The sequence below is a fragment of the Mus musculus genome, chromosome 15 (genome assembly GCF_000001635.26).
Source record: "Mus musculus strain C57BL/6J chromosome 15, GRCm38.p6 C57BL/6J".
NCBI classification, from domain to species: Eukaryota; Metazoa; Chordata; class Mammalia; order Rodentia; family Muridae; genus Mus; species Mus musculus.
This window is the reverse complement of record NC_000081.6, coordinates 81,863,280-81,879,775: the sequence shown is the minus strand read 5'-3', so window position 1 is coordinate 81,879,775 and position 16,496 is coordinate 81,863,280. Positions and strand designations below refer to the sequence as shown.

General features: G+C 45.0%; 2 protein-coding genes across 2 annotated transcripts in view; one reads left to right on the top strand and one right to left on the bottom strand.

Moving 5' to 3' along the window:
- The window catches only part of Aco2 (aconitase 2, mitochondrial), a 42,675-nt gene extending 35,362 nt beyond the window's left edge, over window positions 1-7,313 (bottom strand). Inside the window, exon 1 of the mRNA NM_080633.2 lies at window positions 7,228-7,313. Within this exon, the coding sequence (NP_542364.1) occupies window positions 7,228-7,263 (36 nt within the window). The 5' untranslated portion in view covers window positions 7,264-7,313. The remainder of the gene's footprint in view (window positions 1-7,227) is intronic.
- Window positions 7,314-7,883: 570 nt separating this feature from the next.
- Phf5a (PHD finger protein 5A) lies at window positions 7,884-15,260 on the top strand. The gene is made up of 4 exons (NM_026737.3): window positions 7,884-7,963; window positions 8,587-8,610; window positions 9,278-9,444; window positions 13,884-15,260. Exons 1-4 carry the CDS (start codon window positions 7,912-7,914, stop codon window positions 13,971-13,973), a joined length of 333 nt encoding a protein of 110 aa, NP_081013.1. The 5' UTR covers window positions 7,884-7,911; the 3' UTR covers window positions 13,974-15,260.
- The last annotated feature ends 1,236 nt before the right edge of the window (window positions 15,261-16,496 follow it).

The window sequence follows — 16,496 nt, the reverse complement described above, 5'->3', positions numbered from 1 at the left end:
GCAGCACACCGAGAAGGGCATTCACCAAAGCTCCTCAGGCACCCTTTGAGCCCAGGCAAGAACAAAGCTGCCATGTGAAACCCACACCTCTACCTCACTGGTATCTGGGGCAGAAGGCAATCACAGCCTCAAGAGACATACACTGAAACCAGTGGGGGTCAACTGAACTGTTCACCCCATATCCAGCCTACTCTCCAGAGATCTGGCTTCTACACCCTATCCCAGGGGAGGGCTCTGGGGAAACAGGTTGGCTGAGTGGTCAAAAGCCCAAGTACTATGGTCCAATGCATCTCTGCAACCAACATCTGGCTGTATAGTGTGTTACCTAAGACCTAAGATGAATTAGTCAACATCTATGGGCCTCAATTTTATCATTACAAAAGCAGGCTGGGAATGCTGACATTTTAGGGTTACTGTGAAGGACAAGTAGGTCAACCCTGGTAAAAGACCACCTAGGACAGACAGATCTCTGAATTTGAGGCCAGCCTGGTCTATAGAGCTAGGTCCAGGACAGCCAAGGCTACACAAAGAAACCCTGTCTCAAAAAACAAACAGACTTTTGAAAAAAAAATGTCCTAGGTCTGTGACAAGTAAAAGAACCTGAAGTCAGTATGTGACAACTGATATGATTCCAGTTCCCCCAGGCCTGAGCTCACAGCTCCAACATCTACAACAGCAGTAAGTAGACTAAATATTCATTACCACATCTGGGTATCAAACCAGAGGGCTGAGTCTGTATTGAGGGCCAGCATCTAAATATTACTTCAGCCATGTATTATATAGTATTTAAATTATGGCTCTCTCATAGCAAGAGAGGGCTTTGACCCTCATTTGAAGTCAGCTCCATTGGTGAATTCAATGATATCACAAGGGATTATTTATAAATACCAACAGGCTGGGCACGGTGACTCACACCTTTAATCTCAGTATTTGGAAGACAGAGAAAGGCAGGTCTGATTTTGAAGCCTGTCTGGTCTACATTGTGAGTTCTAGGCAGCCAAGGTTCTATAGTGAGTGAGACCCTGTCTCAAAAAGGGGGTGGGGGCCAGGCGGTGGTGGCACATGCCTTTAATCCCAGCACTTGGGAGGCAGAGGCAGACAGATTTCTGAGTTCGAGGCCAGCTTGGTCTATAGAGTGAGTTCCAGGACAGCCAGGGCTACACAGAGAAATCCTGTCTCGGAAAAAAAGAAAGGGGGGGTGGGGGGTGGGAGCTGGGAGGTGGCATATGCCTTTAATCCTAGCACTTAGAAGAGGCAGAGACAGGCAGATCTCTGAGTTAGAAGTCAGCCTGGTCTACAGGGTGAGTTTTAGGACATCCAGGGCAATACAGATACAGAGAAACCCTGTCTCAGAAAGCCAAAAAAGAAAAAGGAGGAAAAAAAAAAAAAAGAAATAAAGAAAGAAAGAAAAAGACCCGGTCCATAAGGACCTGATCACATTCACACAACCCATGTAAAAAAGCAGCTGAGTGTGAGCTGGAATTGGCTCGGGGTGGTTAAGAGCACGTGTTGCTCTTGCAGAATGCCCAGATTTGATACGGTGCCTTGCAACCATATGTAACTCCAGACCCAAGGAACCCAACACATTCTAACCTCCTTGGGTGCTAGACATGTATGCACATGGTGTACATACATACATACATACATACAGACAAAACATTCATACATATACTAAAACAAATAAACTGGGCAGTGGTGGTGGCAAGACAGCAATAATCCCAGCACTCAGGAAGCAGAGGCAGGTGGGTCTCTGTGAGTTTCAGGATAGCCAGAGCTACACAGAGAAGCCCTGTCTGGAAAAACTGAAAATAAATGTTTTTTTTTAATATTTATTTATTTACTTATTTTACACATTTGAGTACACTGCAGCTGTCTTCAGACACATCAGAAGAAGGCATCAGATCCCATTATAGATGGCTGTGTGTCACCATGTGGTTGGTGAGATTTGAACTCAGGACCTCTGGAAGAGCAGTCAGTGCTCTTAACCACTGAACCATCTCTCCAGCCCAAATAAATCTTAAAACAAACAAACAAACAACCTAGGTGGAAGTAAATGCCTATAATTCCATTTATGTACTGTGTATGCATGCATGTGTACATATGGAGGTCAGAGGATAACTTACAGGATACTCTTCTCTTCTCCTATCCTGTTGGTGACAAGTCCATACCCAGTAAACCATCGTACCAGCAGTAGACTCTATCTTTTAAATGAAGGAGCTAAGATTGACGAACAATAGAGGCTCCGTTGGCTGGGGATGGGGAGGGTGTGTGTGGTGGCTTGAGACAGAAACTAACACATCCTCTCTATGCCTTACCCCACACCTGATGGTCCTGAGTACTTGACACACACAATCACATGACTGTCCAGTGAGACAGAAAGTCATATGCTCATTTTGCAGATGAGGAACCTGGAAATCTTAACTGCTTTGGTTCCATCATTCCAGTCCTGATTCTAAAACTGGTCACCTCTTGCTTGGACTAAACTTTGTAAAATGACTAAGAAATCTATTCTCCATGCCCTCCAGGAGCTCCAATGAAGCTTCTACAGGTGCACTGTGGGACACCCTATAGAATTCTGTGCCCAGTCTCAATGTTGGGAAGGGACTACTCATAACATTCTAAAAAATTGGGATTGACAAGATGGCTCAGGAGGGAAAGGTATTTGCTGCCAAGCCTACTGACCTGAGTTCAATCTCCGGAACCCATGATAGGAGAACTGACTCCCAAAGCTGTCCTCTAACATGAACACTCACTGTAACAGGGACATAACCTCCTCCCTCAACAGAATAAATGTGTGTTAAAAAACAACAACAAAAAAAGAAGCCAGTCAGTGGTGGCGCACACCTTTCATCCCAGCACTTGGGAGGCAGAGGCAGGCAGATTTGAGTTCAAAGCCAGCCTGGTAGTCTACAGAGTGAGTTCCAGGACAGCCAGGGCTACACAGAGAAACCCTGTCTTAAAAAAAAAAAAAAAAAAAGAAGAAGAAGAAGAAGAAGAAGAAGAAGAGGAAGAAGAAGAAGAAGAAGAAGAAGAAGAAGAAGAAAAAGAGGAGAAGGAGGAGGAGGAGGAGAAGGAAGAAGAAGGAAAAAGAAGGAAGAAGAAGAAGAAAGAAGAAGAAGAAGAAGAAGAAAGAAGAAAGAAGAAGAAAGAAGAAAGAAGAAAGAAGAAAGAAGAAAGAAGAAGAAGAAGAAACAACAAACAAACAAAAAAGAAAAAAAGGAAAGAAACTTCACAATTTTTTTCTATCTTCTTTGTTAGGGTATCCTCCTCCACTACTAGCACTTTAGTCTCAGAGATCCCAGGTTTCTCTGAGATCCAAAAGGAGGCAAGCAAGCACTCTTTGACCTCTGATGGCCCAGCACCTACACAGCAACTCATTATTCTCCTCAAGCATAAATCAGTAATGTTATTCCATGATTTAAAATGGTCTAGTGCTGGGGCTGGAGAGATGGCTCAGTAGTTAAGAGCATCAACTGCTCTTCCAGACGACTTGGGTTCAATTCCCAACAGTTCACAACTGTCTGCAACTCCAGTTGCAAGAGACCTGATGCAGTTTCAGCCTCCATGGGCACTGTATGCATATGGACAGACAGAGAGACAAACCACACATGCAAGTAAAATAAAAATAGTATTATGCCACCACCAGGCATAACCACATCTTTTATTTGCCTAATTGGTAATTTTCTGTCTCCTCTCTTCCCTTAGTCTCAAAAGCGCTGAGGCTACAGGCAAGCGCACTGCACCCAGCTTGGCTTTCCTAAGCTTGTTTACTTGACACTCCCAAAGCCTTGACCAGTGCTAGGCAGCAGGCATAGTAAACATCTCAGGAGCAGTTGGTTCAGACAGCAATGCCATGTTCTGCTAGTCCTCAACACAGAATGCTGGTTACCTAAGTCTAAGATCTAAAGTTGGTCGACTAATGAGTTTACAAACTTTTTCCAGTTAAAGCAGCAGTTGGTCCCAGGAAATCATCACAGTGATTAAAATTCAAAGAAAGAGGTTTTGTGGTTTTGGGTTTTTTAACATGAAATTATGCAGAAAACTTCTGCCACAGACGTCAGACTTCTTCGCAGTTAACTACTATTCTAGAATTACTTGCAAGAAGTTGCATGATTTCTCCAAGGTCATACTAGAACCCAAATCTCAGTGCAACATAGCAAAGCCAAAAACCTTTTATTTACCTATGTCAAATGCACCAAGATAAGCATTAAAACAAAAGAATATGGCTTTTTTTTTAACAATCTCATTCTCTATTTTCTTTGTTTTGTTGCTAATCTCTCCACCTGGTGACAAGTACTGTCAAAAACAGTAGGATGTTCTAAGTTATGGTCCGAGGCTGAGTCTCACTGCCAAAGAGCAATACACTGCAAGTTGCTGCCCTCCAGATTTGGAATCAGAAATGTGTAGATCCAAATCACAACACATTTATCAAAAAGTAATGATAAAATCCCTTAAAGGAGTATATAGGACTTTTATTGGTGTCAGGTAGGGTTTTATATACTTTGCAATTATTACTTGATTAAAAAAAATGTATTAGGGTACTGAAGAAACAGGTAAAGAGACATGGGAGTAATTTACTGACTATCACAGTTACTTAGCACTAAAGCCAGGATTTAAACCCAGGCATTCTAATGTATGAGTTCATGCTGTTAAGCTTTAAGCTTTATTGCCTCTGTTTCTTCACCTGAAACACTGTTGCTCATAGGTCTGCCTCATCCCAGAGACATGAGCAATTACTAGTTCATGTAAGGTAAATGCTATTGGACTGATATCAGCTGTTCTGTAACCTCCATCACATTTGGTCCAGCCAAAAGAAGGTGAATAAATAATCAAGCCCAGGAAGATCTCTAAGGGCTCATTAGAATATGTATACACTCCATAAGCACAGGGACTGGATGCTAGAGCCGTGACTCAGTGGTTAAGATCACTGCTACTCTTCCTGAGGACCCAGGTCCACTGGCTATTCTTCCAGAGGACTCCCAGCACTCACATGGGGGCTCACTACCATCTGTAACTCCAGTTTCAAGGGGTCTGATTCCCTCTTCTGGCTTCTGTGAACACTGCATGCATGGACACGGTACACATATGTACATGCAGGTAAAACACCCATACACATAAAATAATAAAACTTTACATACACTGAAAATGAAAACAAAACAGGGGTTGTCTTCTTACCAGTTTTTCTACTGGCTATGGTTGCACATGCCTGATCTCAAAGCACTCAGGCAGCTGAGGCAGGAGAATCAAAAAGACAAGGCTGGCATAAGCTACACAGTAAGACCAGTCTCAAAAACAAAAACAAAACAAGAAAAAGAAAAGAAAAAGCCACAAATGTTTATGAAGTAATTAGTGCATGCTAGAGATTGATCAGACAGAGCTATTAAGTAGTAAATACAGCTTCTGAGATGCACGCAGCACAGAAGAGGTAAATGAAAGATGTTCTCAGAGTACAGAGTCAGCAGACATTGCCTGAGACAGGGTGGATTTGGATGCACCGGTACATTGAAAGGATCAGAGTACTACTCACTCACCTTAGCTGAATGAACACATGAGGAGACTCTGATTTTAATCCTGACTACAGCAGTCATCCAAGCTCTCAAGGTCTTAGATTCTCCACATTTAAAAGAAGTTAAACTACATCATTGTAAACACATTCTAATTCCTCATAATTAAATGCTCAATAAGCCTTGTTTAATGAAAACAATCCACAACTGATAGAAAAAGAACTTAGAAAGTTATGGGTACAAGGTCATGGATCATGGAAGGACACGAACTATAGCCCAGATCTCTTTCTACACCATTCTAACACTCACTTTCTAAGGTCCAAATGTGACATAATTCTTTTCTTACAAACTCAAAGGTCATGTATCCTATTAAATAGTCTTTGCCTGACTCCACTAAATCATAGGACAGTGGGGTCAGGACAGAACTCATCGTACTGTCTAAAGAATCAAAAGAACCAGAGATAATTTAGCTGCAAATCCCTTTCATTGGCCAAAAGTTAAATGATTTGTTCAGATAAATGAGTTTGATTTTGCAGTTTGATTTTAAGTAATTTGATAAAGAAAACTTCAAATGATAATGCCTCCTGGGAGTAAGGCACATAATTTTTAAAAATTATTAATTCTATGTTCCAAGTTGATCCAAAACAAATTCACAAAAGTAATCATGAAAGGTTGCCAGAAAATGTCTACAGTTATTTTATGGATTTCTTTTTATGAACAAAATACATTCTTTACAGTAAACATTATACGTTTCTAGGGCTGTAAGGTTAGTAGTGGGAAACCATCTGACAGGCATAGTCAATTTTCTAGACGTCTCATAACAGTCAAGGTCAAACTGTTCACTCTTCTCATCTTTCCACCTAGTATCTGGAAAGCAACTATCGGTGACTTCAAAATATTTGATTCTGTATTCTGACAAATACAAACGATCACACCCTGATTCAGAAAGTTCTGTGATATTAGCTGCCATGAACAACAAGAAGAGAGGGTCTGCAGGGTCACTGCTCAGGCTATGATCCTTTAGTGACACCATGAAAGCCACTACTTTGTCTATATCTTCCAGTTTTTCCACCTACCAAGTTGGGGGAAAAATTATCTCACATCTATGTCGTCAGATAAAACATCTGTAACATTAGTAAACAGCCTTGACATCTGCTGCAAAGGTGAGAAAGCACTCTTATCGTGACTATTTATTATGGTGGGGCCCAGAATAGTCCTTCTTGTGTCTATGACCCCGAGTCTCCTCAAAGGGTAGTAGTGGATATAGCTTCTGCAAACTCCATGCCCGGCAACCACGGATAAATGAGGCGACGAGTCTCTGCTACTGGTGGGAAGTGAAGGCTTCAAGCACCCGGCTTTAGAGGAACCCACAACCACCGCGCCCCCCAATCACCTTGTCATCACCTTGAGGAACAGAAAACCACCCTGGGGGAGCATGGATTCCACCCTCAGAAAAAAAGGAGTGCCTCCACCCTGGACCAGGCTGCCGCTGCTTAAACCCAAGCTTGCCGGCGGGCGGGGATGGGAACTGCGAACAGCCTGTGCCAGGGACGCCTTGACCTAGGACAACGCAGGAACCCACAAGGGCGCTGGGCCTGCAACCGCGACAGGTGCACGGAACGTCAGCCGCGAATCGAGCCCGCCTCGCCTGGCCTCGCCTACAGCCGCGGGCAAGGCAGGAGGCTCCCCGCCCCCGTAAACCCACGTCTCTGGGCTCGCTTACCTGCAGCCGGGTGACCAGGAGGCTGTAAGGCGCCATTTTGTGCACTGACAAAGATGAGGTCGCATGAAAGTGACGTGACAAATGGCGCCCTTAAAAAAGCATCGAAGGGGGCGGGGCTTACAGAGAGACGAGTCAACCGCGAGGGTGGGGCCTCCTCCCGCAGCCAAGAGTGCAGATAGCACAGTGGGCGGGGCTTACATGACGGAAACCCGGCGTGGAAAGCAAAGATGCGGGGAAACTGCCAACTCGGCGTTCGGCGCAACCTTGTCACCTTTGCCCTTGGGTGTGGAAGCTGGAGGGGAGGCAGGAGTTCAAGGTCATCCAGGAAAGAGAATATCCCCAAATCAACATACTTGGCGGAAGCATGCAAGAAGCCCTGGCGTCAATCCCCAACACAGAATGCAACATATGTAGAATTTTTACCCAAGAACAAACTTCAGTTTATGAGTTCAAATCTGGAAGTAAAGAGAATTTTATTCAAAAACCTTTGGTGCACCTGCAAGGACCTAGCGAGGAAACTCTCGCGAGATCTAGCCGGTTTTGGTGCCCCCCCCCACCCCCCGAGGCTAAAGGCTGACGGACAGCTTAATGGCCAATCACGGAGGAACGGAAGTAAGCACGCCGTAGGTTAAAGGTCGGGCGGAAGTTCCCTAAGCTTCCGGCCGCCGGCTTGGAAAAAGAGTTATGGCTAAACATCATCCAGATTTGATTTTCTGCCGCAAGCAGGCTGGTGTGGGTGAGTTGGGGACGTGCTCCCTTTTGGTTGAGTGGGATGGGATTAGAAAGTGGGGGACTAGGGACTTCAGCCTCCTCTTTAGGGCTCTGGTTTGCCGTGTCCACGTTTCGCGCCTTACGGTGCCTGGGTATTCTAGCAGCGCTCACCGGCTTGTGGCATCTTAGAAGAGGGCAGCAGCGCGCATCCGGGAGTCTAAGGCTGGCGGGATCCTCTGTGCCAGGTCTGGAGAAGCCGGTCTAGAATACTTTGAATTTTGGGGGGTTCCAGACATTTTTTTTATTTTTGACATGGCCTTTGGTGTAAAGCAAAATTTAGGGTCGTGGGCCGGGAACTCTTGTCTGTAATCCCAGCACCTGGGAGGCAGAAGGCTGGAAGATTGCTGCGAGTTCGAGCCTGGCTAGAGCTTAAAAGCTAACTCAAGCTACACAGTGGGATTCTATCACAAAAAAGTAGGGGGTGGGGGACAGTGGAGAGGGAGGAAAGGAGAATGTGACCACGATCCTGTACGGTTGACTGTAATCATTGCTACCTTCGCCATCCTCTATACTCAGTTTGACGAAAAACTTTGCTTGCTACCTCACAACCTTAATTTTAACGATGTTTTACTATCTTTGACCTTGCAGCTATCGGAAGACTGTGTGAAAAATGTAAGCCGAACACGCCCTCTCAGGCCTTGACACCTTTACTCTTTGAAGAGTCGTCAATTCCAGTGGAACAGCAAAGAAGTCTTTTTTTGGGGGGGGGGGTGTTTTAAGACAGGGTTTCTCTGTATAGCCCTGGCTGTCCAGGAACTCACTCTGTAGACCAGGCTGGAACTCAGAAATCCGCCTGTCTCTTCTTCCCAAGTGCTGGGACTAAAGACGTATGCCAACACTGCCTGGCTAGTAAAGAAGTCTTAAATAGATAAACCAGCCTGCAGAGGATACTAAATACCTGGCTGCCACCAAAGACTGCCCCACCATCCTCCCACTTAAGCATGCAATTTTTAATACTTCATATTTAGGTTTTGAAAAAAAATGTCTACTTTTGGACAGTAAGATTTGTCAAGAGTAGTGGGGACCTTCCCAGCCCAATGACATTTGTCAATTTGTTGACAGTAACTACATAGACTTAAAAGCTCCCAGACACTAATACAAACTCTTTCCATGAACTACTAAACTGAGACGGGTACAGGATAAGGCTTATGCTGTCAAGGTAGAAGAAGGTCCTAAGGTCACTGTCAGAAGGAGACTAGTGATTTCCCGCATAGGGCAGAGGAGAGATCTTAGGGGAGTAATCGCTATTGGCTATAACTCAGTTCTCCTCTCTCTACAGGTGACGGCAAGTGTGTGATCTGTGATTCCTACGTGCGTCCCTGCACCCTGGTCCGCATATGTGATGAGTGTAACTATGGATCTTACCAGGGCCGGTGTGTAATCTGTGGCGGCCCCGGAGTCTCCGATGCCTACTACTGTAAAGAGTGCACCATTCAGGAGAAGGATGTGAGTGTAGGCTGAGCTTCCTACCCGCTCTTCTCTTCCTTTTACTTTGAACCATTTTGCCATCCATGGCCACCTCTTCTGATCTGGGCTGTGGAGATTGCAGTGTTCAGCTAGTTATCTAGGTAATTTCTTCAAGCCTGTGAGCCAAACTGGGTGTGGTCTAATAAAGAGCAGTTACTCTGTATCAGGGCAGAATGGAAGAGAAGCAAGTCTTCATTGGTATCAGCAGTTAGGAGAACTTCTCCATGTACCTTGCTGTCTCCTGCGAATGGGTGTGTGGACAACCTGCTGAAGGCAGTTCTCCCTGTAGACTCTGGTCCTGGCGGTTGAGTGCAAATGTTAGGCTTGTCAAGTGTGTTTACCTGCTGTCTTAGTTAGGTTTCTTCTCAATGATACAACAAGATTAAAAGCAGCTTTAAAGAAAGAAAAGGTTTTCTTCCACACCTCCAGGTAACAGTTTGTCGATGCGGGAGCCACGGAGGATCGATCACTGCTCTTTCCCCTCCAGTTTGCTCAGCCTGCTTTCTTACTGCCTCCAGTTCCACCAGCCCATGAGTAGTGCTACCCACACTGGGCTGGGCTCTCCCATGTCTGCCATTAATCAAGAAAGTGCACCACTGGTCGAACTAGTGGGCCTTTCTCAATTGAGCTTTCATCTTTTAAAATGACCCTAGTTTGTGTCAGGCTGACATAAAGTTAGCCAGGGCAGCTCATTTTTATTCCTTTTTTTGTTTGTTTTGTTTTGTTTTGTTTTGTTGTTGTTTTGGTTTTGGTTTTTTTGAGACAGAGTTTCTCTGTGTAGACCAGGCTGGCCTCGAACTCAGAAATCCGCCTGCCTCTGCCTCCCGAGTGCTGGGATTAAAGGCGTTCATTTTTATTCTTAGCCACATGTAAGATCCTCTGTTTGTGTGCTAATGAGTACGTCGGTGCTGTGTAGAAGACACTCAGTGGCTCTGCCTGTATCTGTCTTCCTCTTTTTCTCACAGACATAGGTGCCAGTGTGTCTCAAAATGGCCTGGAACCAAAGGTCCTCCTGCTTCAGCTTCCTGAGTGCAGAGGTTACAGATTTGTACCCACATAGTGGTTCTCTGGGCAGGGATGTAGGATGTGGCAGCTACTGAGGTAGCCTTGCTATGTTGGCCCTGGCTGGTCTAGTGCTCATTATGTAGTCCAGGGTAGCCTGAAACTCAAAGCAGTCCTCCTGCCTCAGCCAGCCTCTTAGATAATAGGATTACTTGCCCAACTTGGTTCTCTTAAATCCACTGTGATTAAAGACAGTTTAGGTAGATCTGGTGGTCACATGAGTTAGGGATAGTTATAGTTGATACCAGCTTTAAGTAAGAAGAATGGTATCATGTTGCAAATTGGTTGCTGGTCTTATGTTTTTGTTTCTTGACTGGTGCAGAAAGGAAACGTCTATTGCTTGAGTAAAACTAAGTAGAATATAGTCTGGCTGGACTAATTGAAGATGCTGGAGAACCTAAGCAAGGAGGAGACAGCTGAGCATGGTGGCGCACACCTTTAATTCCGGTACCTGAGAGGCAGAGGCAGGCAAATCCTATGACTTCAAAGTCAGACTAATGTACAGAGCAAATTCCAGGACAGCAAGGGCTACAGAGAAACCCTGTCTCAAAAAAAAGGGCAGAACATAGCTCTAAATATTCCCATGTGTGTGTAGGTTTGTAGGTGTAATCGCTTCCTCATCCCTCACACAGTGTAAGTAGAGGTTATCGTTTTTCTAACCTGTCCCAGGCTGTCTGACTAAACCATGTGTCCACATTACACCATGTGGTCCTTTCTTGAGGCCTTGGTGTGTGCTCGTGTTAGAGAATTAGCACACTCTGCATGCAGATGCTACTCACCGCCAGTCCCGGAGCTCTGTATGGTGCGGAGGCGGATGATCTGCGGTAGCTGCACTCTGGGTTGTGAATGACGATGTAATAAAGGGAAGTAAGGGAGGAAACGGGGAGCAGGAGACAGACAGCAACACATCCTCAAGTCGGGGTCCCACCACATCAGCAGAACGTGCCTGGGAAGCCACATCCAGGCATTTAGCTAGGGCTCCCAGTTGGGAGCTTTTTCTCCATGGGTGAATGTCAGGCTTCTCTTCCCTGCAGCCTTTTATAGCACAGGATAAACCTGTTGGAAGTGGTTTGCTTCCGTGGTGGTCTCGAGGCTTCAGTGTCTGGTTTAATTTCTTTGTTATATCTGTTTACCTGTGTGTGGGCATGTGGTGTCAAGAGGACAGCTTGTCTGGAGTTCCTCTTCTCTCACGGGAAAGTGCTTTGGGCCAATGAGCCATCTTGACAGCCCAAAGCTGCTGTAAGCCCTTACCTGTTTGCTGGTTTTCCCTGTCAGTGTTAGGAAGCAAGAGGGGTAGCCCGACCCAGGATGGAATGTAAGACCAGCTGAACGGCTGAAGACGGGTTTATGGTGTTGAATCCACATTGTTTGGGGAAAGGAGAAAGTGTTGAAATCATAACTTGGGTTGGCTTGAACCCTCTCCTGCCCTTAACCCTCTTTCCAGTTACCTGTGACAACTAGAACTAGATTGGTCATGTTCTGCCCTCTACCTCTCCTTTTCCTGGATGTGGGTAACGGTCTCATTTTCTATGTACTACAAGGATGATACTCCATTTTTGGTACTGCCCCTAGAAGGTGTTCTGGGAGACGCGTCTCTCCACTTTGCACATTTGTTGTTTAGGAATTGGGACGTACTTAGTGTAATGGAAAGAAAGGATTCACTCAGTTGTTAAGCAAAAGGGTTTCTGTTGAGCTTTCACAGATACAGCTAGAGTCTGTCTGGCTCAAGCTTGGAACTAGAGAGTGATTACTCAATGGCAATTGCCATCTGACTTGTCTGCGTCCATCGTGTGATCCGATCCCTTTACATCCCTGCCCCTGAGGATGATTTCAGACCTCACTCCACCTACTCGGCATCATACAGGAAGGCTCGGGGGATACTTGAGCTCAAGCTCACAATTACTCGGCACGAGTTTCCAAGGAACACAGAGCAGTACTGTGACATGATCCAGCCTCTCACCCTTACTGACAGATGATCGTGTAGAAGAAGTGCCCTGGCTTTTGCCTGTGCAGAAATCTTCCTGTGCTAGAAGCCACTCCCCTTATTGTTCACCTCTTCTACAGCTTTTATAATTTATAAGGTAATTAATTAGGTCAGTAAGCTTAGCTGAGTTTTTCAAAACCTCAAAAATAATCGGGACTCAAGAGTTGGGCATGGTGATGCATGCCTGTAATTCTAGCACTTGGTATGCTGAGGGGGAGAATTGCCAGTTTAAACCTGGTCTGTGGCCGGGCAGTGGTGGCTCACACCTTTAATCCCAACACTCACGAGGCAGAGGCAGACGGACCTCTGGAGTTTGAGGCCAGCCTGGTCTACAGAGTGAGTTCCAAGGCAGCCAGGGCTACACAGAGAAACCCTGTCCTTAAAAACTAAATACAAAATAAAACCAGTCTGATACTGTATCACAAGACAGAAAGTCTACCAGGAGAGCAGTGTCCTCAGGCCTTGGTACTAGAGGGCTGATTTTTATGTTTGCTCTTAACCCCAGGCAGACACTAAGAAAATAATTAGCACTTGCAGAGTTTTACAAGTATTTTTACTCATTTTGAAGTACGATGGTTGAACCAAGGATTTTACACAACCCATCCAGGGTCCTCTAGACTAGCACCTGTCCCTGAGGCCAGCACTTCAGCACTCGGGTTTCTCTCATGAGGAATGAAGTCCTAAGGAATATGGTAACGGTTGGCTAAGGAGTAAAGTAACTTGGCTAAGAGTCAACTTGAAGTTGCAGATGATAGAATATTAAATGAGATAGAAGGCAGCATGCTTGTCCTGATGTTCCCATGTTTAGTGTGCGCACTTCACTTCTCATCACTTCACTGTCATTTCTCAGACTGTTTCCTCTGTTGTCTTGTTATTTCTACTATTTTTACCTGGTTTATTTTTATTAGGATAGCTGGAAAGTTGAATAAACCTTTAACCCAAAAGCTATAAAATGGTCTTTAAGGGGCAACAAGATGGCCCGGTGAATATAGGCCTTTACTATTAAACCTGACCCTGAGTTCGGTCCCCAGAACCCACCTGTCTGAGCTCCTTGCACACACCATGGCATACATATGCCATTCTAAATAAATGTAAAAGTTTTTTTTAATTAAAAAGATCGTCTTTGAAAACTTATAAAAGAGCCAGGCTGTGGACACACTCTTGATCCCAGCACTCAGGAGGCAGAGGCAGGGAGATTGGGTCTTTTTCTTTTTGGCTGAGGGAGATGTTGGGGGTTAAACACAAGGGGCCAAGCATTTGGTTCTGGAGCTAAGGGCATAAGGTGAAGAGCTACGTTTCTGCTGCTCCTGGGGTAGGTTTTAAATCTCTTGAGACAGTTTCAAGGACTTAACAACTCTATTCTGTTTTTCAGAGAGATGGTTGTCCAAAGATTGTCAATTTGGGGAGCTCTAAGACAGACCTGTTCTATGAACGCAAAAAATACGGCTTCAAGAAGAGGTGATGGGTGGGTGGCTCCTTCCTCCCCCATCAAACTGCTGCAGCTGCCAGAATAGACGCCTACTACCACCGCCTAAAGGGAACGGAGCTGAGTGTCACCAGAGCAGCCTGCTAGTGCTAGTGTCCTGGCCCCTGCCACTAGCAAGTGCCCATGGAGCATCTGGCAGACTGGAGGAGACGTTGCTCGCTTAGTCCCTAGTTCCCTTTTTGTTTTGAGTTGGAAAAGCAAGGCTCTGTTCTCCACATTGATCCTTTCAACTCAAAAGCCTCAAAACAAGTTGGTGTGTGTCCTTGGTGATGAAACTGTCCCGGCAGAAGTGTGGTCTTGCAGCAGCTATGATGGGGTTGTCCTGTGACCCTCAGTGTGGCCAGGTGTGACCTGAACAGTAATGTGACCTGACAATTTGCAGGTGGTGCTGGGCTCGTGTTATTTTCCTTGTAAGTTGGAAGTTTCAATTACGCTAATAAAGTTGGCTACCTTCCCCGTTAACTTTGAACGTCTACTTTTAGTCATCTAGGTTTTGGTGACTAGAACCAACCTAGAGGCTGTGGGGCTAATGATGGACGGGCAGACTGGAGGAGACGTTGCTCGCTTTGCCCTCTCATGGAAAGAACTCAGAGGACCCTGAGGGTGAATGAGGCCATTTTAGTTTTAGGGTGTTTTTTTTTTTCCATATCCAAATTTTTATTTTTGTCTCACTCAATAGCTCAGGCTGGCCTGAAAACTATTGGTGATCCTCCTGCCTTAGCCTTTAGAGTCTTGACATTTCATATGTAAATGACCAGACCTGAGTTTTCTAATACCGATTTCAAAGAGATGTCCTACAGTAATGGTGAGGAAAATAAGATAAAATTAGGTTGATTAATTAGAGGAACTTTGGTTTGTTTCCTGCAGTGTATATAATTTATTTGAAGGGTATGTTTCCTTTTTTAAAAAATGTAAGATTTTGTGTATGAATGTTTTGTTTGCATGTATGTATGTGTGCATGCTTGGTACCTAGAGTTAAGGGCAGCAGACACCCCTGGAGTTCTGGGTGGATATGAACTACCATGTGAGTGCTGGGAATCAAACCTAGGGCCTTTTCAAGAGCAACGGTCATCTCACCAGCCCCAACAAATATCTTGTAAATTACCCAAATTAGAAAATTCAGCCATATCCATCTATGTGGGTCAGTTCATTGCTGCCTACTGATGGGAGAGTTGTCAGGGAGGGCGTTGGCCTTGTTTGTACTCCAACCTAGTAACAAAGTCATGGCAAGAAATAAACTTTTAAGGGTTTTGGTTTGAGTCCAAGAAAAAATTCATGGTCATATATGATATACTGCGTACAGTTAAGACCGCCTCTTCCTTGAGAATGAAATGAAGGAGAAGCAATGTACAAGCCACAGGGTGCACAAAGGAAGGAACTCAGGCAGGCTTGGTGAGCACCTCAGGAGAGCAAGATAAGCTTGGCCGCAGGGAGAAAGCTGATCCTGATAGGTTTCCAGGTGCTCGGCTCTTAGGCCACCTGGTCCTACCCCAGCCTTGGTGCTATGGCCGCTCCCGCCCCTCTTTCTGGTGTTAGGGATCAGTTCAAGTAGCCCTGTGCGCTTTTCCCCAGCTGCCTGGTTGACCCCATGGCTTAGAACTTACATCTACCAGTGTTTGGGTAGCCACTCTCCAGTTTGAAGAAAATAACCCCTGAGCTGTGCTTTATGGGCCTTGATAGAATGCTCTAGAAGGCCTTTAGGGCAGCTAACACTCATGCCCAGAAGCATCTCAAAAGGCACACATGCACCTTCACAATGGGTTAGTGGGTAAATTCAACTCAGCTGTAGAATCTATTGCTCTGTCATCTAATATCCCAATCCCAGTGTTGCTTTGTTTCTGGTTGATCAGTGGCCAAGAGAAAATAGAATGTTAGGCATACCTCCAGTGCGGTCTGTCAGTGGCATAACATTTGTTAGTTTCTGGGTTCGGTCCCCTGTACAGCAAGTAATGAGTGGCTATAGAGCGAGCTCTTGAAACTACCTTTTGTCTATCTTGGGCATTAGGATAATTCCCTTTGAGTTTAAAAATGAAACCAAAGAGGGTGTTGCTCTATATAGAGTCTCTGCCTTAGCCTGCAGGAAGCTCTGGGGTCCATATCCAGCACCACAAGACCAGGCGTGGTGATACACGCTTGTAATTGAAGCAATCAGGACTAGAAGCAGGTCAATCAAAAGCTCAGGGTTATCCTGTACAATAGCAAACTGGCAGTCAACCTGAGCTAGGAGAGACTATCCAAAACAGAAAGAAAAAAAAAAGAAAACTTGCAAATTCATCCTTGAGAAAACATTGTGTACAAGCGTAATTTTAACCAGAAACATAAAATTCTGTGAAGATAATAAGACACCACTCAGGTGTGTATAACCACAATTATGATAGACTTAATTCCTCATTTTCATTTTTGAAAGAAAGCACTTGCCAAGTGTAGTATCAAACATCTTTAATCCTATCATTTGGGAGACAAAGGCAGGCACGTCTCTGAGTTTGAGACCAGCCTGAT

What these genes read in the sequence shown, in the direction of transcription:
- Phf5a (NM_026737.3), top strand. Translation starts at nt 7,912, where the DNA reads ATGGCTAAACATCATCCAGATTTGATTTTCTGCCGCAAGCAGGCTGGT. An exon ending in CCGCAAGCAGGCTGGTGTGG is followed by an intron (nt 7,964 to 8,586) that starts GTGAGTTGGGGA and finishes TTGACCTTGCAG; the next exon opens with CTATCGGAAGACTGTGTGAA. An exon ending in CGGAAGACTGTGTGAAAAAT is followed by an intron (nt 8,611 to 9,277) that starts GTAAGCCGAACA and finishes CTCTCTCTACAG; the next exon opens with GTGACGGCAAGTGTGTGATC.